This window comes from Leptonotus elevatus, chromosome 11, assembly GCF_054856555.1.
Source record: "Leptonotus elevatus isolate MCC_2025b chromosome 11, RoL_Lele_1.0, whole genome shotgun sequence".
In the NCBI taxonomy this organism is placed as follows: domain Eukaryota; kingdom Metazoa; phylum Chordata; class Actinopteri; order Syngnathiformes; family Syngnathidae; genus Leptonotus; species Leptonotus elevatus.
In genome coordinates, this window is record NC_141249.1 from 16,093,654 (window position 1) to 16,120,278 (window position 26,625).

The window sequence follows — 26,625 nt, forward strand, 5'->3', positions numbered from 1 at the left end:
GCGTGTTTGCGCGTGGTTTGCCATGTTAGCCAGCAGCCTCTGATACTTCCTGCCTGTCACTTGCAATCCCCGTGACACAGACGCACACAAACACGCACACACGTGAGCATGCTATTCAATTTTACATCACACAGCCTGCACACTGGACTGCTTGCCAGTCTATTTGATCAAGTTACGGGGTTTTTTCTCTTATTTTAACATACCGCCAGTCTTGTTTATTTATTTATTTATTCGTGTATTTATGTATGTATTTATTTATTTATCTATTAAAATTTAAAAAGTCATATTTTTTCTTGCATATTAAAAAAACTATTTTTTTAAATAAAAAAAACAAAGACTTAAGTTTTTTATTGTATTAAAATCTTTTATTTTTAAGATAATATAAAATAGCGTATTTTCCCAAGATAAAAATATTTTTACAAGATTAAAAAGTCATATTTTTTCTTGCATATTAAAAAAACTATTTTTTAAAATTAAAAAAACAAAGACTTTAACTTTTTTTTACTGTATTAAAATCTTAAAATTTTAAGATAATATAAAATTGTGTATTTTCCCAAGATAAAAAAAATGTTTTACAAGATTAAAAAGCCTTTTAAAATATATTTTTTAACAAAATTAAAACATTTATTTATTTTTAAGATTTTTTTTATTACCAACATAAACAGTGTTTTGTTTTTTTCAAGATAAAAGTTATCCCCCCCCCCCAAAAAAAAGGTGGATATATTTGTCCAGATAAAAGTGCTTTTTTCAAAACAGAAATACATATTTTCCAAGAAAATTGCTTTTTGTTTTTTTCAAGATAAAATGTAATTTTCTTCAATATGTTTTAGTTTTTCCAAGGTTCAAAAAAACATTTTATTTTATGTATTTATTTCATTTTTAAAGTATATTTTTGGGCTTTATAGCCTTTAATTGACACAGACCGCTGAAGAGTTGATAGGAAACGGGAGAGAAAGGCAATGACCTGCAGGAAAGGACCGCACAGCCCGGGAATCGAACTACAAAATAGTTTCTTTCCTCAACATAACAACATAAAAAGCCTTATTTCTCATGGAAGGCGCTTTGCATTTCTTCAAAAATTTCTGTATTGATATGATTTTTCTGTATTGAGAGAAACCCCACAAATCAACACAGAACCCCAAAACTTTGAGGCAGACATGCAAACCCGTAACCTCGAGTAACCTCGCATATCGAGCCATTAAATCCCATTTATATCCGAAATACGCTTTCAAACTGGTGCTGACTGTCCCAAAAAATATTTTCCACCGTCAGTGGACTTAGACTTGGACTTGGACAACCAAAGTGCCACAGGCACACACGCCTGTGGGCTGGTGCTGAGGGTTGCCAAGTTCACCACCAGTTCAGGCCAATTTTGTCCACCAAGGCAAGACTGAGGCTGTATTGTTTGTATTTCATCATCACGATGCTCATCACTTATTCATACGCACTGCACGGCCTTCATCCATCATCGTCACAGCCCAAGTGTGAAAACACCTCGGGCGAACAGTCGTAACCAGGCCTCAATCTCCTTGGAGTTACTTACCAACATATTTTCTTTATCCTCTGCGAAGAACGAGACATATTTGCGCTGTACTGATAAGCTGAGAGGAGTTGAAACCTCTCAACAGCTGTTAATATATCTGTTCTGTCTTATACTGCCCCCAGGTGGTGAAGACTGGAACGTATTAATGACATTTCCGTTCAATTTAATGGTCAACTTGTATCTCAAGGCGCTACTATTCCAGATACAAAAGTTTGCACAGTAGACATGAAATAGCCAATTTTCCATCTCCCTCCACGAGCGCCGTTTTGCGGCTTCCATGCGGCCGTCTCGCGCTGACTTTCGCCGAGTCCCGCCTTGCTTGCTTGTCTTTCTGCCGTGTAATTGAGGCGCTCGCCCGCTGTCTCGATAGTGCGACGGAGCACCCGGCGCCATTTATCATCCCGTAATTGCAACGTGCGGAAAGCTGGTCAGTCATCAAGGCCCCAAATGATGAATGCGATGATTCGCGGGAGACTATTAGCGCAGGTGATGGGAGGGGGGGGGGGGGGGGTCGTATATATATATTGTTAATACAGGCTGGATAGAATTTTTAGTGTCGTTGCATGCACAGATGTGCGATGTTCATCCTTCTGATGACACGTCGTCCTCAGTGACGGCAATGAAAAAAAGTGACATTGAGTGAGCAACGTCATCGTGTGCGTGTGCGTGTGCGTGTGTGTGTTGGTCAAACTGTTCCTCGGATGTCATCAGGCATCGAGTCAGCGTGTTCCACACTCAGCGCTACGGAGTGACTCGCTCTCGCTCACCCGCTCGCTCGCCCGCCCGCCTCCATCCATCACTTTCTTCACTTTGCATGTTCTTCCTGTGCTTGCCTGCAGCGGTTTGCTACGAAAACGTCGGCTTCGTCGCGCATCTGAAAACATGCAAGGTTGGTCGCATCTAGAATTGGACATTGGTGTGAGTGAGTCCTCCTCTTCCTCCGTCATCATCTGTCCATCATCCAACCATCCATTCATTCTTTCCATCCATCCCTCCATTCTTTCCCATTATTCATCCATCCGTTCTTTCCTTCATCCATTTTTTACGTCCATTCTTACATCATCAATCCATCCATCCGTTCTTTCCATCCATCCTTACCATCATCCATTTTTCAAAAATTATTTCATCCGTTCTTTCCATCATCCATTCTTTCCATCCATCCATCCATCCATCCATTCTTTTCATCCATCCTTTCCATCATCCATCTATCTATTTTTCCATTATCCATCCATCCATCCATCCATCTGTTCTTTCCATCCATCCATCCATTTCATCAAAACTTGCCATCATTCATTTATCTATTTTTCCATCATCCATCCATCCATCCTTACATGATCCATCATCCTTTTTTCAAAAATTATTTCATTCATTCTTTCCATCCATCCATCCCTTCATCCATACACCCATTCTTGCCATCATCCATCCATCCATCATCTATCCATTATTTCCATCCATCCATTCTTTTCATCCATCCTTACCATCATCCATCATCCTTTTTTCAAAAATTCTTTCATCCATTCTTTCCATGCATCCATCATCAAGGATCTCTATAATGTCCATCACTGTAACGTGATTCTAACCCCCCCCCCCCCCCCATCGATTGACTGGTGAACCATCCTTTGGACTGGTCCCCAATCAATCACAAGGCACATAGAGTGAGACAGACAACCATTCACACTCACATTCGCACCATTACTGTGCATGAACTGAACCCAACTCTGTTCAGTTCATGGACTGGGGGGGGTTCCCTCCCCTTCCCCCTCCCCCTCCCCCTCCAAAAAATCAAATAAAAATCAAAGCAACACAAGCACGGTGAACGTCTCTGCTGCCGGCATCTGTGCTTTCTCTTCAGCATCCCATATTATCGACACACCTTAGAAGTGTGTGTGCGCGTCCATGCGTGGAGCTGAGTGAGTGTGTGGGGGGGGGGGGGCCCTCACTAAGGCCAGCAGTTGAACATCAACATATCCCCCAGATGATGCTCCCAAACATGGCATCATGAATTTTTCAACACTGACATCCGCCATCTGCACCTAGGCCAACACACACACGCACACACACACACACACGTGCCACGCATGTTGTGGGCATTTTATTCCTCACACGCATCTGCTCTGTTTCCGGCGCTCTCACCTCTCTCTCATCCTCTCTCAGTGCACCTGCTTGTAAGAAGCCCTGCTGCGACAGTATTACACTTACATAACGCATTCATTCAATAAGCTGGACAATAAGACAGAAATAGAGAGGGGGGAGCTTTGGGGCAAAAACCTGGCACAAGGTTTCTAAAACAGCCTAAAACCTCAACCTGGATATGTACTGTAACTTATCTTACAGCCTTGACTTGTGCAAAATTGAAGCACTGCTTGCAAAAATTTTTTGCCACAAGCTTCACTATTTCATCCATTAAAACCAATGGAATTGGGATTATGGTTCCGTTTTGTTGTAAGTCACAATATTTGAATACTGCATATACTGCGCTGTAAAAACAGTTGGGTCAAAAATAACCCAAATTGGGTCAAAGAGGGACTGAGCAAAATGTTTGGGTTAATCATTTCAACCAAAAAAGTTGGGTCAAATGAATAACACACAAAACAACCCCAAAAATGGGGTTATCCTTTTGACCCAAATTGATGGTTTACATTCATAACCCAAAAACTAGGGTTGGTCAAAAAAAAAAAGAGAAGTTGGTTAGTGGGTTACTCATTTGACCCAACGTTTTGGTTTAAATAAATAAACCAAAATGTTGGATAGGTCCCTTTTTGAGCCAATTTGGGTTGTTTTTGACATTTATTTTTCTCATGCATAACCAAAAAAAGTTGTTTTGTTAAAAAAAATAAGTTGTTTGATAGGTTATTCATTTGAACCGACTTTTAAGTTTTAAATAAATAAACCAAACAATCCCTTTTTGACTCAATTCGGGTTATTTTTGACCCAACTGTGTATTTTTATGACTTGCTTCATTGTTAAAAGAAAATGCCTTCAGTTTATAAAAATTCCAAATTAGACTAACAGTGAAAAATATTGGCCTTTTTAGCACTCTGACTAAAAATTCAGTCAGCCTCGTACCTTGACCTCTGCAACCCAATTGAATGTAGCGCTTCGCCTGAAACTTCCAAATGACCCAAAAATCGAAATCTAGGCCTTCAAATCAACCTTGGAACCAAAGTAGCCATGTCAAGAAACCTCGAACCCCGAGACCCCATCGTCACCCCCGTCAACCAGCATGATTACGTTCAGCCTCAAAGGTCCCATTGTCGTTTTCCCACTATGTGGAAAAACACTATTGATTAAAGAGGAAAGGCTAATGTATATTTTATTGTAAACGTGTGTGCGTGTGTGCGTGCAGCTCGCTCCCAAGCAGTGAGTGCATTTTCTGCAGCCTTCCTCACTTCCAATTAGTCGCACAACTGCCTTGTGCCAAGTTGGCTGATAACCACTTTGCGTATTCCAAGCCTGGGTGCCCTGCCGCACACACGCACACACACACACACACACACACACACACACACACACACACACACACACACACACACACACACACACACACACACACACACACACACACACACACACACACACACACACACACACACACACACACACACACACACACTACAGCAGTACTTGGTGTACACATGATGTGATATCACTGGTATGTGTGTCATGTTCTCACACCCTTATTTGCATACTGTACGCATGGATACAAATGCATACTTCCAAATCCATCTTTCATGTTGTATACAGTTTACAAAATGGCTGACTATACTCATTTTGCACTGCTAACAGACTAACCACATGATAGTTAGCTAAATTGATGAATTGAGTGGACTACTCGCTGCGGCCCCCACCACTCATCTTTCTTTACATTCCCGCGTGTCGGGGCAGGACAGTGAGTGATGCCGACGTCATTGTGCCGGCTCGCCTCATTTCCTCGACTGTCGGATCTTGTTAAAGCTCATTAATGCCGTGACGAGTCACTGGCACTTCTTTTGACTCGCATGAGGACATCAGACAAAACTTCATTCTATTCGCTTTTTATGTTGTGTTAGCACTAGCCTTGATGCAAATTATACTTTTTAAGAGTTCTGCAAAAACAATGGAAAATACCAACAGCTGTCTTTGTAGTTTGTATCGTAGAAGGCGGAGCATGAAAACTTTCAACCAAGTCAGTTAATTTCATCTAACAAAAGTCCACTATCTTAACGTAAGACAAGCTAATGGAAAATTAGCATAGCTGTTATGGTAAAAAAAATCAAACAACTAAAGACACGTGGCAGCTGCTACCCATACAAACATATTATACAACAGAAAATAATCAAACATTGTATATTTTAAACAACAACTTCAACAAAAGTCCACTAGCTTAACGTAAAGACAAGCTAAAGGAAATTAGCATAGCTGTTATGGTAAAAAAAATAATTAAAAAAAACATCTAAAGACACGTGGCAGCTACTCATACAAACATATTATAAACAGAAAATAATTAAACATTGTATATTTTAAACATCAACTTAATCTAACGAAAGTCCACTAGCCTCACGTAAAGACAAGCTAATGGAAATTAGCGTAGCTGTCACGGTAAAAAATGTCAAACAACTAAAGACACGTGGCAGCTGCTACCCATACAAACATATTATACAACAGAAAAGAATCAAACATTGTATATTTTAAACAACAACTTTCAGCGAAAGTCCACTAGCCTAATGCTAACCTACAATGTGAAACGTCATTGACGGGCGAAACGGAAACTAGCAAAGATGTTACCAATATTCCCTAAAGATAGTCAGCCAAAAACGCATTCATTCCAGATGATTCCTTGTATCAAAGCTCCAATAGCATTAATAATAAATCCAGCAAACACGTCAGCACATGAATATAATAAGAGTCAAACAATATGAAAATATGTCAATGTCAAAGTTAGTGCACACACACACACACGCACACACGCAAGTGACACAGTTCCTTCCTGCTGCCGGGGAGCAGGAAATAAGTTGGATGGAGCTAATTCTGGCACGCCGCTGCTGCACATGTCCCACATATACAGCGTTCGTGTCAAAACATCACACAAAGAAAAAAACACGCAAAGTAAAAACACACACACTCGAGCACACGTCGTTAAGCGTTTGCGCTGCAGGCTTGCGAGATCAGATTTGTTTGTTGGCATGAAGGGAAAGGCAACACCCGTGTCCCGCCTTCATTCAAGACATACCGAAGAAATTGTTGCGGACGCTGTTACGATAAATGACGAACGTGAAAAATGAGTTATTTATGATTTCACACATTGATTTTTTTTTTTTCCATCCACAGCTGTTCACATAACAAAACCACCTGCTTGCTTATTTGTGTGCTTGTTATATGACGCTCTAAGATGTCACAAGACAGGAAATTAACAATTGGACAATTGGTGTCAAGGAAGTATTGTTGAAGTATTACATAAAGCAAAAGTCGTATATGTATACTCCCAAAATTATATAATTTCATCTAACAAAATCCAATAGATTAATGCTAACATAAGCGAAAGCCTTAGACAGGCTAATGGAAATTAGCATGCACGGTAAGAGTAATTACGAACCCTCAAAGTGACATAAGAACTTTATGGAGCAGCAACACATACAAGCAGAGTTTACAAGAAGAATGTCATTTTTCTTTTTTCCGTTTTTTTTTTTCATTCCTCTACAGCAATCCTGGTTTTTGTGTTATAATAGTAAATGTAAACGTGCGCCCCCTGCAGGTATGGAGGCTTACAAGACAATATTGCAGCGTTTTCTGCGTTTCTTGAGAGCCACCGGATCAATTTTGCGTTGGTGGGCTGATTGTTGGAGTAAAATGCTGTAATCTATTTTTATTGATCACCAATCAGACACGCCGTTCCTTGACAAATGGCTTTTTGATTGCTATTTGTTGAATTCAATGGATGTAGCGTCTGTGCTGTTTATGGTAGCGCTGCGAAAAATCCTTTTTATTTTTCTGACTGACGTCATGCGTGTTTTTAAAGTTGAGAAGCGCGATGGCCTTTTTCCATGCATGCACGATAAATATTTACGTGCGGGCACTTTCTCAACATTACCGTTTGGAAACAATTTCTCATTCAGTAGCAGCATATAGAAAGTGTTCTTCTTCTTGCTGCATGTTTTATATTTACCTTGAAAATCCTGGTAACAAACTTTGACAATGTGTTGTGTATTCATTGAAAAGACACAGACAATGGGTACTGATATAATTTTTAAAAAAATCATTAAATTGCACAATTCCATTATTATCTTTTCTATTATCGTGAAGGGAAGCAAGTAATTATAAATTTCATTGCACTTTATTGTTATTATTATTATTATTATTACTGTTTTTACTGAGCACATGATCTTGAATTAGTTTTATTCAGTATATAGCATCAAAAAAATATATAATGTAGGTTCAAGAAATTATAATAATAAACTAACAAAATTAAAAACAACAATTATTTATTTGATATAAACTAACAAAATGAAAACAATTATTCATTTAGAACAATTCCATTATGATATTTTCAATTATTGTGAAAGGAAGCAAGTAATTATAAATTTCATTGCACTTTATTATTATTATTATTGCTATTTTTACAGAGCACATGATCTTGTATTTGTTTTATTCCGTATATAGCATCAAAAAATAATAATTTAAGCTTCAAGAAATGATAATAATAAACTAACAAAATTAAAAACAACAATTATTTATTTAATACAAACTAACAAAATGAAAACAATTATTCATTTAATCAATTATGTAAACGACAGCTATATTAGTAGTAAAGTCTGTGATTCAATACGAGTTCTTTTTCTTGGCCACTTTTGTCTTAAACCTTTCCAAATATAAACCAAACTGGCAAGGTGTGTTTGCTTACTACCTCTTTATGTGTGTTCTTTAGGGGGTTGAATTTAACACCGGGATTTAGTGAGCCTTTACGTAGCGTGACTGACAGTCCGGCGTGCTCGTGCGTGTGTTTTTTGCGCGCTCGTTCGCGGGCGCGAGCAGAATAATTGGAACTTCAATGCCCACAATCCCCACTAGACTCCTCAAACCTCCCCTCCCTTCTCTCTCCCCCCCGCGCATATTCGACAGCCGTCTCCTCCCTCACCATTGGTCAGTGCCCGATGCGACGTCCGGACCCAACGTGGGGCTCCAGCGAAAATGACTGGCTCAGCTTGGTCCAATCGGCGCGCGAGTCAGAGAATCCGGCCGGCTGAGTTTTTAAGGTGGAACCGGGCGATAGACGCAGTTCTGTGAACAGTCGAAATTGAGACGTAAGAGGACTGGAATGAGTCTTCCCGCGCTTTTTGGAGCTTGTTGTTGCTGGATCAGGAAGTGGAAAGCAGCAGTGCTGCGCGCCTCGTGACAAATGACCTACTCTAAATGTTATCTTTTCTTTTTCTCTAAGTGAATATGTAGTTGTTTACATTTTTTATCAGTAAATATCTGCGGAATACAACCCACTATCATCTCCAAACAAAAGGCGCCCTTTAATGTTGAATTTACTAACCACAAACCTATGCTCAAACATTTAACATTTAATTTACACTACTCATATAATAGTGACTTTGAAGGATGTTTTTAAGATTAAGACCCTTTTTATTGGCACATACAAGTTATATTTGAGCCATCACAGCAAATTCATGCAAATAATCAACCACCATTTTGATTAGGGTCCTTTCATGTCAACTTAATTATAATATAAAAAAAAAAACCCCATCTCTCTGTCCCAAAAGATGTTTGAGTTAAATTTGTTCCACGCCTCTTTACATTCCAGCATCCTCCCAAAAACAACAGAAACCTTTGTCAAGTGTTTTTTAATAAGAAAAATCGCCCTCTTCCATATTTTATTTGATAAAAACTCATGATACTGACATAATTAATTAGAATGTAACTGTTTAGTTCAATGGACATTGTGCTACTCCTGGTGTGTGTGCCTTGGCCACCAGGGGGCAATGTAATAGAGACCAAGAGTGTGTTATCGTGTGTTAGCGGTACACAAAGTAGGGTTTCACGTCTGACAATCTGAAAGAAAATGAAAGACTATATGTTTATGTATAATTTTACTGTCTGTCTACATGTGATCAACTATCCATTGTTTAAAGGGTTATAATAACAGCATGATACTGATGCTATTTGTTAGCCTGTTGTTGTTTTTTTGCATTGTGTGTTAGCATTAGGCTAAACGGAGGCAAAACTTTCCAATACAGACAGAATATTGTCCACAGGTGTGAAAGTGATTGGGTGATGATCAGTCCGGGGTGTGCCCACCACTCTCCTGGGGTATCCGCTGGGATAGTGACCCAAATGACGATAAGCAGTATAAAAAAAATAAAAATGGATGGGCGGATGTTTTTTGTATTGTATTTGAATTGCATTCCAGTGTATTGTTGTGGAGAAGCATGGGAACTGTTGGGTTACAATGTGCGAGAGTACGTGCGTTTGTGTGTTATCTGGCAAGGAAGTCGGTCTGCAGGCTCAATACAATTTCTATACAAAGTAAGACAGACTGGGGCGGAATTATGTGTTTATTTTCACTGATATCAACGGTAAATCTAATATCTGGTTTATGGGTCACAGTCTTTCTCAGGGTTCTGCTCATTGTTTTCTTGTCTACTGTCTGACAGATACATAGACGGAACGGGAGGACAAATCTACTTTTTTTTGCTCTTGGGCGTAAGTTAGCATTAAGCTAGCAGACTTTCCTCAGACGGTACACAAAATGTAATTATTTTTGTCTTATGTTCAGCTGTAGAGTAAACAACAACTGGGAGTGAAAATAAACAGCTTGCCCCAAGCACTTGAGCACTTATTTTTCCTTTTTTTTATTTATTTTTTTACTAATTGTCTGCTTGTTGTGAAGTTCGCTGCCACCATCCTAAGCTAACGCACGTTTTTGCTAGCAACAAAAAAAATCCAACAAACGATGGCTCATATCTGAGAAAAATCCCAAATTGAGTCACTTGTAAGACGATGAACTAAAGCAGTTTGCCAAAATAGCATTTAATCCAACATTGTGGTAACCGGGGTTGGGTTGGATAATGAAGGCTTTTTCCATGAACTCATTTACTGCCTTTGACGGCTAGAGACGTCAAAAATTCATTTGAACTATTTCGATTAGTTTCATATTTTTTCCACTTTTTTTTAACAAGAGTATGAAAACCTAGAAAAAAATTATTGTATATTTAGAACAGATATAAAATGTGTGATTAATTGTGAGTTAACTAGTGAAGTCATGTGATTGATTACAATTTAAAAAATTAATCGCCTGATGCCCCTAATTAAAAAAAGAAAAGATTATTAAATATGACAATTAGCATTTTTAATTGTAATCAATCGCATGATTTCAATAGTCACTCACGATTAATCACAAATTTGATATCTGTTCTAAATGTACAATGAAAAATTCTAGGTTTTCATACTCTTGTTAACATAAGTGGGAAAAAATGTGAAACTAATCAAAATAGTTCAAATGAATTTTTGACGTCTATATCCGTCAATGGCAGTGAATGAGTTAACTTTGCTCTTAAGCAACACAAGAAGCCAAACTTGAATTTAGGGTTGTACAAGGAGGCGTTCCCAAGAGCCGTCATTGTTTAATGGGACGTCGCCATAATTAACACTTTGGGGCCTGCCCTTTGGCTGACCCTCTTGTTATCAAATGCCTTACTGGAAAGCCTGCGCCCACATGCCAAGACGGGCTGCGTCCAATTCAACAGTGCGGGATTAATGTCTGTTTGATCAAGTTCAAAGGCAGAGCTGCCCCAGATCAAGCCATTACGGAGCGGGCCAAAAAGACGTCTGGGCCAGGCTGGTGCTCTCAACATGGAAAGACTTTAAATAACGCGACTTAACGGGCCGTCCTGTAAATAGCATGTGCAAAGGAGGTAACAGGCGAGCCAGAAACAGAAAGGCAGATGTTTTGAACAGTCCTCGCGTGGGGTATTTGCGGCGTGTTGCCGTGTTAATCCCCTTCGTGTTTGAGGTAGTGATTCTTGACGACGTGTGGGTGGAAGGCTTCGTTGCGTCATATGTGACACCTGCCATAGTTTGGCTGCTTGCACTTGAGCTTGATTTTTTTTGAGAGGTATACTTTCTTGCTACTACTTTAGTGCTCTTCCTTGACAATAAAACCACTAACAAGATTTAAACCTTGAAGAGTGTTTTTTAAAAAAACAAAAAAAATGCACTTGTGAGCCTTTTTGGGCAATCGTGACTAAAGCCCTTTTCACACTGCACTCGCTCAGTGTGAAAGAGTACCACGGCAACGCGTAATGAGGCTGCCAGCGTGCCCATATTCGGAAGTGCAACCTACCAGGAAATAAAAATGGAGATTTTGCCGCTAACTGCACCTTGACTTCATTATTGGAAAAAAAAAAAGTCCAGACTTTGCTCAGTTCCCTCCACCGGCGGCGCCTCTCCAATCGGACGCCGCTCTTGAATAGAACCTTTTCCAATTTGAGGTGCTTTACCATCACGGTAGAAGTCCTCTTGCTGCCCTGCAATGCTCCATTCTGTGGTTCTGGCCCGCTCACCACATACACGATGAATGGGTTTGACGTTGGCGCGCTGCTCCCTGCTAAGTACAGTGTGAAAAGGGCTTTAGACATTTAAACTGGCCTGACCATCGAGTCACCTTGTACTCATTCACTGCCATTGACGACTAGACATCAAAAATTAATGTGAACTATTTCTGTTAGTTTAACAATTTTTCATTTAATTTCATTTTTTATGAAAACCTTTTTTTATTGTACATTAATAACAGATATAAAAGTATCATGCGATTAATCACGATTAAACGGCCCTTATTTTTGAATAGTTTTTTTTTTTTAAATAGGTCCGTCAGGCGATTACATTTTATATCTGTTCTAAATTTACAATAAAAAAATGTTTTTCTAGGTTTTCATACTCTTGTTAGCAAAAGTGGATTTCTTTTTAAACTAATAGAAATTGTTAAAACTAATTTTTGACGTCTATAGCCGTCAATGGCAGTGAATGAGTTCACGTTGGACCCTACTTTATTTGTATTTATTTTTTTAATACTTAACCCGCTTCAACAAAGATTCTAAAATAGTGACAGTTTAACTCTAATTGAATTTCTTTCTCTGAAAGTAGCATTCCAGTCATGTGACTAAATCGTGTCATTTCTCAGAGCGTGTCCATGTTTCATGGATGTCACAACGCACACGATGGCGAGCAGGCAAGCACGGCGTTATCTCTAACGAGTAACGTTGTGAGTAATAATACTGATAGCTGTCACGAATCGCGGTATGAATGTCGGAGCGTTTGTTTGGGGAATCTCTCCATTCCTTATCAGTCTTTGTGCATGACTGATCGCTCTGTATGTGTGTGTGTGTGTGTGTGTGTGTGTGTGTGTGTGGGGAGAGCCATCTCTCTCGCTCCCTCTCCTTTCTATCTTTTCAGTTCCACCTTAAGAGCAGCTTTAGCAGCCTGTCCTGTTTGTGTTGAAGCCAACAGGCACAATAAATATATTACAGTCGAGGGCTTGCTGCTGAAAAGCCCGCTGGATCCTCCACTGACCTGCTCTTCTTTCCCGGTTTCCTCTTTCTCTGTTTTTTATTTATTTATTTATTTACCAAATATACCCCCCCCCCCCAAAAGCTCACTCACACTCTTTCCTCCTCAACCCTCCTCTTTCATTCTGCAGCAGCGTGCGAAACCCAAGCGGAGGAGGAAGATCATCCATCTGCGTGTTTATGTGTCTGTCAGTGGACGGCCGGGTGAAGAAGGGGCACCGGGAGATGTGAGGAACACGAGGAGGGGGGGAGAGACCAAGAAGAAGAAGAAGAAGAAGAAGAAGAAGAGAGAGGATGTAATTGTCATGTCACTATGCGTGGACCTTGACTGATCACAGCAGGAAGGAAGACCGATAAGAGGAGCGCATGGAAACTTAAGTCTTGTGTGTTTTCGTGACAGCGTTGGACGGACCCGCATTGGATTGACTTTTGCAAGGAAGAAGAAGAAGAAGTGGACTGTGAGCCAGTGGAGGGCCGAGAAGTGGAGGGCCAGGGGACTAACCTGGCCATCAAACGGACTGGAAGCCTTTCCTCTCCTGGGATCATGTACCCTCAGGGCAGGCATCCGGTAAGCGAATCCCGAAGGTTCCGCTTCTCCGTTCTTCAACCGCACTTTCTGTTCTGTGTTGTCCTGCTGCTTTGGAGCACTCCTGTAAGCGTACGTGCTGCTCACTACTTTGTCTGTCAGGTGGTCTCATCTCTTATTTAATTGGCGGCGACATCCTCACATGACCATTGTCACTTGTATAAAAAGCCTGCTATGACATCCTCGGCTTGTCAGGCTGTTTAATTAAATTTATTTTAATTTAATTTAATTTATTTTAATTTAATTTTATTTAATTGTATTTCATTTTATTAAATTTTATTAAATTTTATTAAATTTTATTAAATTTTATTTATTTTAATTTAATTTAATGTAATTTAATTTATGTATTGTATTATTATTTTTTATTATGTATTGTTATTATTAATAATTTTTTTGTATTTTGTTGTTGTTGTATTTTTATTTTATTTATTTTATATTTTGTTTATGGAACTGCCAGAGGTTAAACACAAAGTGAGATAAAGGTTAAATATGCAGGGACTAATAATAATAAAAAAAAAAAATTTTTTATTTTTTTTTACTGCCCACAGGGGTGAATGACTGCTTCAGCTCAGTGCGGCATTTTTTATTTTTTTTCTTCTCATGGCCCGCTTGCTATAATCAGATTTATTTGTCATTCTCCATGTCTGTGCTACAAATAGGTCAGTGGCCACTTTGCTGTGTGAGCCTGCAGACTGACTTCAGCGCCAGATAACACACACACACACACACACACACACACACACACACACACACACACACACACACACACACACACACACACACACACACACACACACACACACACACACACACCCACACACACACACACACACACACACACACACACACACATAGCCTGACTATCACACGGAATTATGAATGACATTTCACAAGAGTCAGTCATGAGGAATCAATTATGTGTGCGCAGAGAATGCTAATAAGAGCGAAAGAGAGAGGAAGTGAAAAAGTAACAAAAGCAGAATGTAAAAGATGGCAAAAAAAGAGAGCAGGAATGAAAATGGAGAGGAGGGCGAGTGGGGCCGTCCCTCCTCCTCCTCCTCCAACGTTCGTTCAAGATGACTTTGATAAAGTTGGACCCCAACAGGTCGGTGGCCGCCGTCTGAACCCCCCCCCCCCCACTCCCACGCCACCATCCATCCTCGCCAGCAAATCTTTATTTCTGGTGCGGCAATGAAATGTGATCCATGGCGAGGTGCGAGCGTACCAAACATCACGTGTGCGCTTGTTTTGTGTCTGCACTGCACAAGTTGTGAATATTAGCAGCAAGTAGAAAAAAAAAGCCGAAAACCCTTATAATAGCTTTTATTTTAATTTGAGAGCACCGCACATTCAATTTAAATCACACCTTGGGGGTGGGGGGGGGGGGGGGGCTCAATCTGCTCTAAAAGAAATGAAAATCTTAGTATTTTACTGTAGCGACTAAAATGCAGTTTGTGGATACTGAGCACAGTGGCCTAGTGGTTAGCATTTCTGCCTCACAGTTCTGAGTTTTTGGAGTCGAATCTCAGATCAGGCATTCCTGTATGGAGTTTGTATGTTCTCATCTTGTTTTGATGAAAATGTTTTATTTTCATCAAATATTGTTCTTATGCACAAAAACGTAAACTTTTTTTTGAACATAGCATGAGTTCACCTTAAATATAATTTTTTTTCGACCAATACTTTGTCATTAGTGACGTTTTAACAGCCAACTGCTCGTTATTTCAGTTAAATGGTGTCTCATTCGGAACACTAGGGGGCACTATGTAAAAGGAGCACATAGGTAAGATTAAGAAGAAATACGAGACGAGTCCTCATCCATTTTGCAGGACGTATTTTGCGGTCTGCAGCATCGGTGCGTGCAATCGAACGCAACCCTCAAAGTCAATTCTGATGGACTCCAGCTCACCTGTGACCCTCATGAGTTCAAGTTGCTGAGGCCGATTTGACGAACATTGCTGAATTCTGAAAAGGCGTTTTTTTTGTGAACGTGAACCAGTTCTCTATTGGATTTAGGTCTTGGGATTGGGCTGGCCACATATGTATCAAAAGTACTTGTGGTATCTGTTCAGTACTTACTTAGTATCGGTATCGGTGACTGCTCAAGAGTTGAGTGTTCGTACTGGTTTGAATCTGGAAAAAAGTGATTTCGAACATCCTTAATCAGTGAGCAGTGACTCACGGGTAATCATCTTTCAGTTCATGCAGTAAATATTAGGGGTGTGCCCAAAAATCTATTCTCATTTAGTACGATTCAGAATCGATTTTAAATATCCCAAAATCGATTTTATTTAAATTATTTTATACTGTCTTGCCTTTGTTTGTGTGTGCCTTTATTGGGAGCACTGTTCACGTTGTACTCGATTTGGCCACTTGGGGGCAGTGCGGTTCCACGCGGTCTAATACACTGTTAAGTTGTAGCCACATTAGATAGTAGAAGGAAAAAAGTCACGATTAAGTTAAGTTATTCCAACAAGTTGTTTTTTTTTTGCAGCGTGGAGCCGTTCTTTTGAGTGATAAAAGTGGCGCGAGTAGCGCGCTAATTAGCATTAGCGAGTCAGACTGGAGTCGATCATTATGATTCCTTGCACATCTATAAATTGAAGCAAAAATAATTGTCAATCTAATCATTTTGAATAAAAAAAAAAGTCCCTAATCGGAAATCGATTCTGAATCGAATCGCCGACCCAAAAATCGGAATCGAATCGTGAGACATTCAAATATTCCCACCCCTAGTAAATATATAATCCAATATTTTGAACCGCTTTCCTGTTTGTAAAGGTGTAACACATTTGGTCATATTGTTTTCTTCATACTTTGATTTGGAATGTGCATTTATGCAGATGGAAATAACAGGCCTTTTACAAGGATTTTCAACCCCACTCACTTTTTCCCAACCCGCTGATATCTATTATTCCGAACACGACTGCAGTTCATCCTGCTTCTTATTCAGCCAATCTTCCTCTCCCAAGTGCAGCTGGAATATTCATTTCCTGTTGTTCCGTCTCATGCAAATGTGCCACCGAAGTGCACGTGCAGGCAAGGTCTGCGAATGACCGTGGAACAGACCACGGTCAAGTTTTACGGCTGTAAAGTTTTACAATTCAGCAAAAGTTCACTGAAGGCCGGATGCCGTCCATCGTTGTGATTACCTAAAGTCATCTGGGGTAGGATCCAATTGAGCCCCCCCCCCCCGACCCAGTTGACAGAAAGCACTACAGAAAATGGAGGAATGAATCCATTTTGATTGTAAGACAGATTCATTTGATTTCAATCGTTTTGGACAGTGCAGATTTCAGAAGTCAACCTTGGTGTAAAACAACAGACGACCGTTGTTACAAGTCGGCGCGTCCTTGCATAAAAATCTGCTTCCCCACCAGAGTGGACGTGACTTTTCGGTTGCGCGGCGTTGTCCCTGCACAAGTCATAAAGAAGATTTCGTTTCGAGATGGAATGGCAAAAGGCAGGATGACTTTTTTTATGATTTTATTCAGACTCTATTATATGATAGGCTGCAAGACATGTTTGATTGTGTTTGCGGCCCTGTAATTGGTTCCACTGGATGTTTGTGTGTGCGCCTTTTCATGTTTTATGTGTGCCAGTCTCGGACTTATTTTGTGTGTTTTGTCTTTATATGAAAGTGTCGAAGTACGCGTTTCTGATGTGAGGAGAAATGCTGGTGTGTCATCACAATAAATGGCGTCTCGGCCCGGCTTTAATTATCGAGTAGATTTGCTTGTGGCAAAAAAAAACACACACACACACACACACACACACACGTGCACCATTAATGAGGACCAGGCGCGTTCATGAATGTGTGTTGAATTTTGTGAGTTTTATCAACAAGCAAAGTGCGCCAGCTGCTTTTTTTTTGGCTTTTTTTCTCCATGCAAAACAGAATGATGACAGTGTGACGATAACCATAGAGCAGGAAATTGGCCTTTTTGCGACGTAGGAAAGTTGCTAGTTGCCTGGTATGTTATTACGGGGACGATAAAGTGACTTCATTTTGAAAGAAATATATCACTGTATTGTATGGAAATTTATAGAAACATACAGTACGGTAGCAAAATTACTGTCAATATTAGGGATGTTGGATACAAAAAAAAATTCAGACCGATGCTGTATTTGTAGTAACCGATACCAAGTACCGATACCACCAGTACTTTTTATACAAAAAAAAAGAAATATTTTTTAACAAAGACCTATGAATCCTAATATAGCATTTTCCCCCTTAAAATTACATGGAATTAATAGCAATTTTATATTCTTCTAATTTCGCCACAATACAATATCTGGTATCGATACTCACCCATCCAGTCAGTAATTAAACATCATAATTTCATGCTTTAATACACTGTGCTGCTCGTTCTGGTGTGCGCGCCACCAGTGGGTATTATATTACATAAATGTGTGCACAATAAGACGGTTACAATTGCTCAGTAAGCTGTAGTCATATTAATAATAAATAAATTAACTCATTCACTGCCATTGACGGCTATAGATGCCAAAATTTTCACTTTTGTTAACAAGAGTATGAAAACCTAGATTTTTTTTTTACTGTACATTTAGAACAGATATAACATTTGTGATTAATCGTGAGTTAACTAGTGAAGTCATGTGATTAATTATAATTAGAAAAAAAATTATTCGCCTGATGTCCCTAATAAAAAAAAGAAGAAAAGATTATTAAAAATTAGGGGTGCCAGACGATATATTTTTTTAATTGTAATTAATCGCATGACTTTAATAGTTAACTCACAATAAAAAAATTCTAGGTTTTCATACTCTTGTTTAACAAAAGTGGAAAAAAATGTGAAACTAATAGAAATAGTTCAAATGAATTTTTGACGTCTATAGCCGTCAATGGCAGTGAATGAGTTAATCAGTCTAACAAAAAAGGGTCTGCTAATTTTCAAAATGAAAGTTGTTGAACCTCCAAATACATTTCCAGACTAGCTCACTGTGTTCGAACGAACATAACCCAATGCGATCCAACGCGCCTGAAATTCCAACATATCCGTCCTTCAGTCCAAAAAGCAGCGAGCTGCAGACGCTCAACACTTGGCATTTCTCATCTATTCATGTGTCTTTTGCCACTAAATATTTCATCAGCCAATGATTATTTCATGCTCTATCTGAACGTGTCTCTGCTTGTCTCAGAGACGGCCTCATACAAAATGAAGAGCGAAAATAAATAAAGAAATAAAGAATGACGGTGTGGAAGGGGACGATGCCTTCCTGCGCAGGCATGCCCAATAACACTCCGCCTTGGTAGACTGCACCAGAGGCTAAACGGCGGGAGGGATGGAAGACGAGAAGACAGATCGAATTATTTCTTACCCAATCACTCGCAGATGAGCCTCTGTTCCGCACTTGAGCTCACATTTCTAATGGTGGAAGAAAAAAAACCCTGATTTGAGCAGAAGTTCAGTGTTACAAAAGACAATGTTTTTAGGCAGAATGTGAAACAAAATGTGCTGAGGTCAGCTACCAGATGGATAAAAAAAAAAATTCTATATATATCTATATTATAAGAAATTATTCATTATTTTTTACATAATTGTATTTTTATTTTTTTTAAATAAAATACTTTTTGAATGGATTAATGATTAAATAAAAATAAATACATATTAAAAACTGTCAGAATCCAAATGTTTAAATCATCAGAAAAAGAGAGATAAAAAGGTAAATGAAATATATATTTTTTTAAATACCTAAAAATGTCCAAAAAGTGACCATAAAATGTCCAAAAGGGAAGAGGAAAAGCAGAAAATTTGCATAAAATGTCCATGAAAATGCCAAAACTATCAGAAAATTGAATATAAAAAAAAGGCTGAAAAGAAAATGTTCAAAAAGTAGCAATGCAAAATCAAAATAAGAATTCCTGAAAATTACCCAATTTTTTTTCTCAAAAAATATCAGAAAATTGATAGCAAAAAGGCAGAAAAAAAGTCAAAAAATTGCCATAAAATGTCCAAAAAGGGAAGAAGAGATGCAGAAAATTACCCTAACGTGTCCCTAAAATTTCCAAAAATATCAGAGATTTGAATAAAAAAAGGCAGTGAAAAAAAAAAGGTTCAAAAAGTAATCATAAAATGCGCAAAAACAAAACAAGAATTCCGGAAAATTACCCTAAAATGTCTACAAAATTTTCAAAAATGTCAGAAAATTTATAGCAAAAAGGCAGTAAAAAAGTCCCAAATAGCCATAGAATGTCCAAAAAAGGAAAAAGCGATGCAGAAAATTACCCTAATGACCAAAATTTGACAGTAAGGCAGAAAAGTTGAAAAATGTATGAACGATTAAGTATGAAAAATCACACAAAAAAACAAAACAAAAAATCCCAAAATGGAAGACAAAAGGTAGAGAGAAAAAAATCACCTGACATCAACACTGCGACAGTTCGGCCATTTTCAAAACTTTTTGACTTTTATTCCGAATCAGCCCATCAAGCAGCCCATTAGCAGTCATATATAACGATGGCGAGGGGCGAGCTCCGCCTCCATCTTGTTATGTGATGGAGTCAAAACAGACCTCCCCCACCCTCCTCTTGTTTACCTCTCCCCCCTCTCCGCTCGCCATAGATAATCCTCCCTAATTCCCTGCTTTGCTTGTGCCAGCTCGTCCAAATTGTGATTGACTGCTGTCCCGCATGGTGTGTGTGTGTGTGTGTGTGTGTGTACGTGTGTACGTGTGTATGGATGGCTGGGTTGGGTGTTAAACCCCTCCCTTCCCCCTCCCTTCTTTCACATCTACCTCCGAGATTAACAGGATCAGTTTTTGGTATCTGATTCTCTAGGATGGCTGCATCTCTCTCTCTCTCTCTCTCTCTCTCTCTCTCTCTCTCTCTCTCTCTCTCTCTCTCTCTCTCTCTCTCTCTCTCTCTCTCCGCACACACACTCACGTTAGACGAGAGGCTGTTTTTTTTCCCCTCGGCCCTTCGTGACAGCCTATCGAACCCCCAAACAGTCTGCGTGGCCATCTGTCACGGCGCAGGAGAGACCCGACACACTCGCGCACTCAACTTCAACAACAAATGTTTGCTGTGGCCTACATACGCCACGGACGCCTCCATTTTTTTGTCAATGTCGCACATGTTTTCCTTCCCCTCGGGTTCCTTTGATCTCACTTCAACTTTGCTTAAATGACCTCCAGCAAGAATAGCATTTTTTCGCTGTAGAGACAGAAAAAATAATGTTAAAAAAAAAAAGCCACAGAGAAATCATTGTGTTCAAGTTTGGCTCACTTAGTGAATGGCAACATAAGATGGCCGCCGCGCATCCCTCACACGCACAACAAGTTAGCGTACTTTTTGCCCGCGCTCGGCTCACTTTAGCTGGGCTCAGCTCGGCTCTGCTGGATTAATTACTGGGGGGGGGGGGGGGGGGGGGGGGGAATCCCGCCCCATCTCTGACCTCCGCCGTCGGACTAATTGAAATCGAATTGAATTGTGCTTGTCTAGACTAATGGAGCTCGCCACTGAAACCGCCAATCTTTTCGCGCTGGTTGCGGGCAGCTCCCCGTGAGGGCGTAATAAACCCTCGCGTCGTGCCGATGGGTTCGAATGGACGGACGGATTTGTACTTGGTCTTCGTGAGTAATTTGCTTATTTTCTGTCAATTCATTTAAAGGGGCGTGAAATTAGCCTTTTGACGGCAGATGTATTATCGAATTGCAAAAGTGTGAAGTTGTTGTTGTGTATGAGATGCAGTTGCCACCTTTGAACCCCGGTTTGCTCCCAGTGGACCTGGCATGGCAGCAGTCAACCATTGGTGGTATTGAGTGTGTGTGTGAATGGACAGACGGGAAAAACTGGAAAAGGCATTTCAGATGGACAGTGTGACCCCCAACACCCCCCCCCCCCCACACACACACACACACACACTCGCTCCCTCCCTCCTCCTTGAACGCACAGAATATGGACGCTCATTTTGGGAAACGGCATCTAAAAGATCCCGTGCCGTCGTGACAAATGTGGAGGACGACGGCTGGTCCCCTGAGAGCCGTTTTGTTCTCTTGCTCCTTGTTTAGCTTTTAGCAGGTGCCTTGATTTGGCTGTAAGTTATTCTAATGACGTTACCTCCCGCCGCAGCTCTTTGTAGGCTCGAATACATTAGCGCGCCGCCAAGAAAGTGGGGAGGATGCTAATGTGGAAGAGCGTGAGGGAGGGCAAAGAAGAGGGAAGGAGGAAGAGTCATTAGCGGAGGACAGCGCTTTATGATGTGTGGGAAGAGGAAGTGACCTTTCCTCACTTTCATCTTGGTGTCTCCCGCGCGCGCGTACGCACGCACAAACGCGCGCTAACGCACACACGCCAGAGGGTACGGGGCCGCGCACATGCACTTACTGTGTTTTATCGAGTCGCACGCGTGCACAGCTCGACGTCTGTCTTTCATCCCGTCTTCACGTCTGTCCCTTCTCTCCCGTCCGTCAAGGTCCCCTTGCAACCTGGCCAGTCTTTCAAGTTCACCGTCCTGGAAACTCTGGACCGCATCAAGGAGGAATTCCAGTTCCTCCAGGCTCAGTATCACAGGTATGGAAGCATGTGTACGACATCTGTCAAGTATTTAAAAAAAAAATGAACTGCTGAATTATACGTGAGGTCGTCTTTCCTTCTCAATTTCTTTACATTTGGACTTTTGTCAGACCATAAATATGTTGGTTAAGAAATGATTTCCAAGGCTTGACAAGCTTGTTGTGGCAGAATTTTCTACGAAGCGGTCCAGTTAGGATCAAATCAGGCCTCATTTACTGCCATAAATAAAAAAAAATAAAAAAACAATGATTAAAACTTAAAGGCAATAGGCGATTACATTTTTTTATTGTAATTAATCGCATGACTTCACTAGTTAACTCACGATTAATCACAAATTTGACATCTGTTCTAAATGTGTATATATATAATTAAAAAAAATCTAGGTTTTCATATTCTTGTTAACAAAAGTGGGAAAAAAAATGTTAAACTAATATAAATAGTTAAAATGAATTTTTGACGTTTATAGCCGTCAATGGCAGTGAATAATAAATAAAAAAAAAGAAGAAAAGATTATAAAAAATTCTGGGCGGCAGGCGATTACAGTTTATAATCTGAATTAATCACATGATTCACTAGTTAACTCACGATTAATCACAAATTTCATATCTGTTCTAAATGTACAATAAAAATATTCTAGGTTTTCATACTCTTGTTAACAAAAGTGGGAAAAAATGTGAAATAGAAATAGTTCAAATGAATTTTTTACGTATATACCCGTCAATGGCAGTGAATAATCAAAAAAAAAAAGAAGAAAAAATGATAAAAAATTCGGGGCGTCAGGCGATTAAAGTTTACAATCGTAATTAATCACATGATTCACTAGTTAACTCGCGATTAATCACAAATTTCATATCTGTTCTTAATGTACAATAAAACAATTATGGGTTTCATACAATTGTTAACAAAAGTGGAAACAATTTTAAACTAATAGAAACAGTTCAAATGAATTTTTGACGTTTATAGCCGTCAATGGCAGTGAATGAGTTAAGAGGGATGGTCTTTTGGTCTTTCACTTCATCACATTCCCCTACACTCTAAAAACTATGGGTAAAAAATGGGCCGATCCTCTACTTGGGTCAATTTGACCCAACTTTGAGTCAAGAAATGGGTCTTTTAGTGCAAAACAACTCATAAATATTGGTCAGATCCTTCACTTGGGTCAAAAAATGGGGTCATTTTGTATGGTCCATAATTGGTCCCGATGCCCCACGAATGTCGGCAGATTGCTGTTAACCGTCTCATTTGCATATCCTTGTGTGTGTCCTTGTTGCAGCCTCAAGCTGGAGTGTGAGAAGCTGGCCAGCGAGAAGACCGAGATGCAGCGGCACTACATCATGGTGAGTCTACTCTTAGGAACGTTGTTGCCGCACTTAAATGCATTAGACGTGGTGGCGTTAACTGCTCGTCCACTAGATGGCACAAGGTCCAATTCACCTGTTTGTCTTCGTATTCCCGTTCAGAAAGCAGAATAGTCACATTTCTGAGTGAACCATTAAAAAAGGTGATCAATGGTTGCCGTGGTAATGACAGTGATGAAAAGATCTGAGCTGGCTTTTTTATCTTGCAAACCTCTCAAAAAGTATGTTTCTCCATTTCCCCCTCACTGTTTTTATTTTATTTTATTTTTATACTCGTCGAGCAGCATGAGCTCCTCTTTGTCGGCGTCTGCGTGCGACTAAAGGCTCACATGTATTGTAAGCCTTTGTCTGTGGTGCGAAATCCACGCAGAGCCGAGCACAATTTCATATGTGGCGTCTGCAAAGCTGCTCGCCTTTCATAAACCTGGGAGGGCAGGCCGGATCAGGACTTTAAGCTGGGATTGATAGATACGCAGATGGAAAGGCAAGAATGAAAGAATGTACAAATAAATGCAGGGTGAGAAACAAATAATCCAGACATAAAAATATATATGGCAGTAAAATCCCTCGGTTTTCTAGAGAGCTTGTCCTCGTTATCTCATTCATGGTTATGATACCTTGAAAAAACGTCTGGTATCAGCCCGATACGATACCTGGTATCGGCACTCTCCCTTCCCTATTATTAACTCATTCACTGCCATTGACGGCTATAGGCGTCAAAAATTTATTTATTTTTAACGTCGATTTTTTATCTATTGTACATTTAGAACAGATTTTACGTTTGTGATTAATCGTGAGTTAACTATTGAAGTCATGCGATTAATTACAATTAAAATTTGTAAGCGCCTGACGCAATTTAAAAAGAGAAAAGATGATTAAAAATTAAGGGCGTCAGGCGATTAAAATTTTTAAGCGTAATCAATCGCATGACTTCAATAGTTAACTCACGATTAATCACAAATTTTACATCTGTTCTAAATAAACAATATTTTTTCCTAGGTTTTCATACTCTTGTTAACAAAAGTGGGAAAAAATGTTAAACTAATAGAAATAGTTAAAATTAATTTTGGACGTCTATAGCCGTCATTGGCAGTGAATGAGTTAATGATGACCACCTTGCACAATAGAAATTTATAACTAAAACACAGTTTAATGCCAAGAAATTTTAAACAACTTTATAAATATAAATACGTCTTTGGGACACTTAAAACGTTTAAAATAGAACGTATTTGAAAGTTTTTGGGGAGTAAATGAGTAAATTGTCAAAAAATATAAATTTCTCAAAAACTAGAGCCAATTAAAAGAAATGGATGCAACCCAAAATTAATTTTTAACCATTAAAATATTATTTTTAAATAATAAAATTAAATATATATATATTTTGAACTCATTCACTGCCATTGACGTCAATAGCCGTCAATGGCAGTGAATGAGTTAATTATATATATATATATATATATATATGATTTATTTATTTATTTACTTTATCTTTTTTTTTATATATATATATATATATATATATATTTGTTTTGTTGCCCATAAGGGTTAGCCAGGCTGTTTTATTTGTAAAACGGTCCCACCGTTACAACGACCGTGGCGCGATGCTTCCCAGGCAGGGTTCAGAGATGACAGTCAGCGTGAAGAGGAAGGGAGGCGGAGGCAGTGGAGGGATATTGAGGCTCAAAGGCAAAGATGGCTTGAGAGAAAAATCACTCAGTGTCAGACTGGGGGAAAAAAGAGAGTTGCGGATGGGTAGATAGATAGATGGATGAAAAGAAAATGGAGAAAGATAGCGAGGTAATGTGTGTGTGCGTATATATGCACAGACACGTAAATAATCTGAAGCAACAACGGACTGGCTGTGCCCACAGAGGAGATAACCCAGAAGGCTATATTTAGCTTGTTAGGCCTGTCATCCACACTGAGGCCCATTTACATCCGGGGTGTGTGTGTGTGTGTGGTCAGGTTACGTTTTTTTTACTGCTCTGCTCGCCACGCCGCACTGCTCCTACCATTACTATTCATCAGTTTTAGGATCTCTACATACTACGCCGAGGCGCTGCGAGCAGGATGACATCAGGCATTATTTTGGTTGCCGTCGTGTTCGCACGTCACTAAAATTTGACTGCTCAAACGGCATCAGCCACGTCTTTATCTTTTTGATGGGAAACGCAAAGATTTTCTCGTCTGTATGTTCTTCATTCTCTTGCTGATTTGTAGTCTTCCATACGTCTCCCAAATAAACAGTTGCCGCAGGGAAAGATAAACTGCTCTCAGTTGTGCATTTTCCTCAATGGCAAGCGAGAAAGGCTGTCAAGGTCTTAAGAAAGCAAAAAATAAATAAACAAATATCATAATCAACGCACGCATCGCATATAAATACGATGTTACGAAAAGACAGCTTTTTTTTATTCATAAAGTCCGATGCGATGCGACTCCATGAAAGCAACAAATGTGAAATGTAAAAATGAAACCAGCAAGTGGCAAAATGGCCGCCCCCTAAGATGGATAAAAACGGCTGGATTTTGCTTCATACCTCATATTCCACAAATGTAATATTAATCACAATGTCATGTTTAAACTAGTGAGGTCACATATAACATATTATTGTCAAGAAATGTTGAAGGTTGACTTCCACTTTGAAGACATGTCTACCCTTTAACTTTTTGACGTGTTGTTTGTTAAAGGAAAAAAGAATACTTGGTGGTGTTAAAAAAGGGTCCCTTGCACACCCGCATTTATCGCATTTTTGAATAAGGCTCTACCTAACAAAATATGGAATACGTCTAGCGTTTTGAATACTTTTATGAATACACTGAAAATATGAGGCAGTAAAACCACACTATTTCTGCCTGCTAATGGATGGAGAAAATGAACTCATTCACTGCCATTGACGGTTATAGACGTCAAATATGAATTTTAACTATTTCTTAGTTTAATTTTTTTTTAAACTTTTGTTAAGAAGAGTATAAAAACCTAGATTTTTTTATTGTACATTTGAACAGATATAAAATTTGTGATTAATCGTGAGTTAACTCATGAAGTCATGTAATTAATTA

The 26,625-nt window shown here is 39.4% G+C and overlaps 1 protein-coding gene across 4 annotated transcripts in view; it reads left to right on the forward strand.

Annotated features, from left to right (window-relative positions):
* Positions 1-13,014: 13,014 nt before the first annotated feature.
* Positions 13,015-26,625, forward strand: part of tle2b (TLE family member 2, transcriptional corepressor b) — a 67,899-nt gene continuing 54,288 nt past the window's right edge. For 3 of the 4 annotated variants that reach the window (XM_086089713.1, XM_086089717.1, XM_086089716.1), the window contains exons 1-3: positions 13,015-13,651; positions 22,108-22,205; positions 23,482-23,545. In XM_086089713.1, the coding sequence (XP_085945839.1) occupies positions 13,628-13,651; positions 22,108-22,205; positions 23,482-23,545 (186 nt within the window). In that variant the 5' untranslated portion in view covers positions 13,015-13,627. The remainder of the gene's footprint in view (positions 13,652-22,107; positions 22,206-23,481; positions 23,546-26,625) is intronic. The other variant, XM_086089714.1, reaches the window with a different exon arrangement.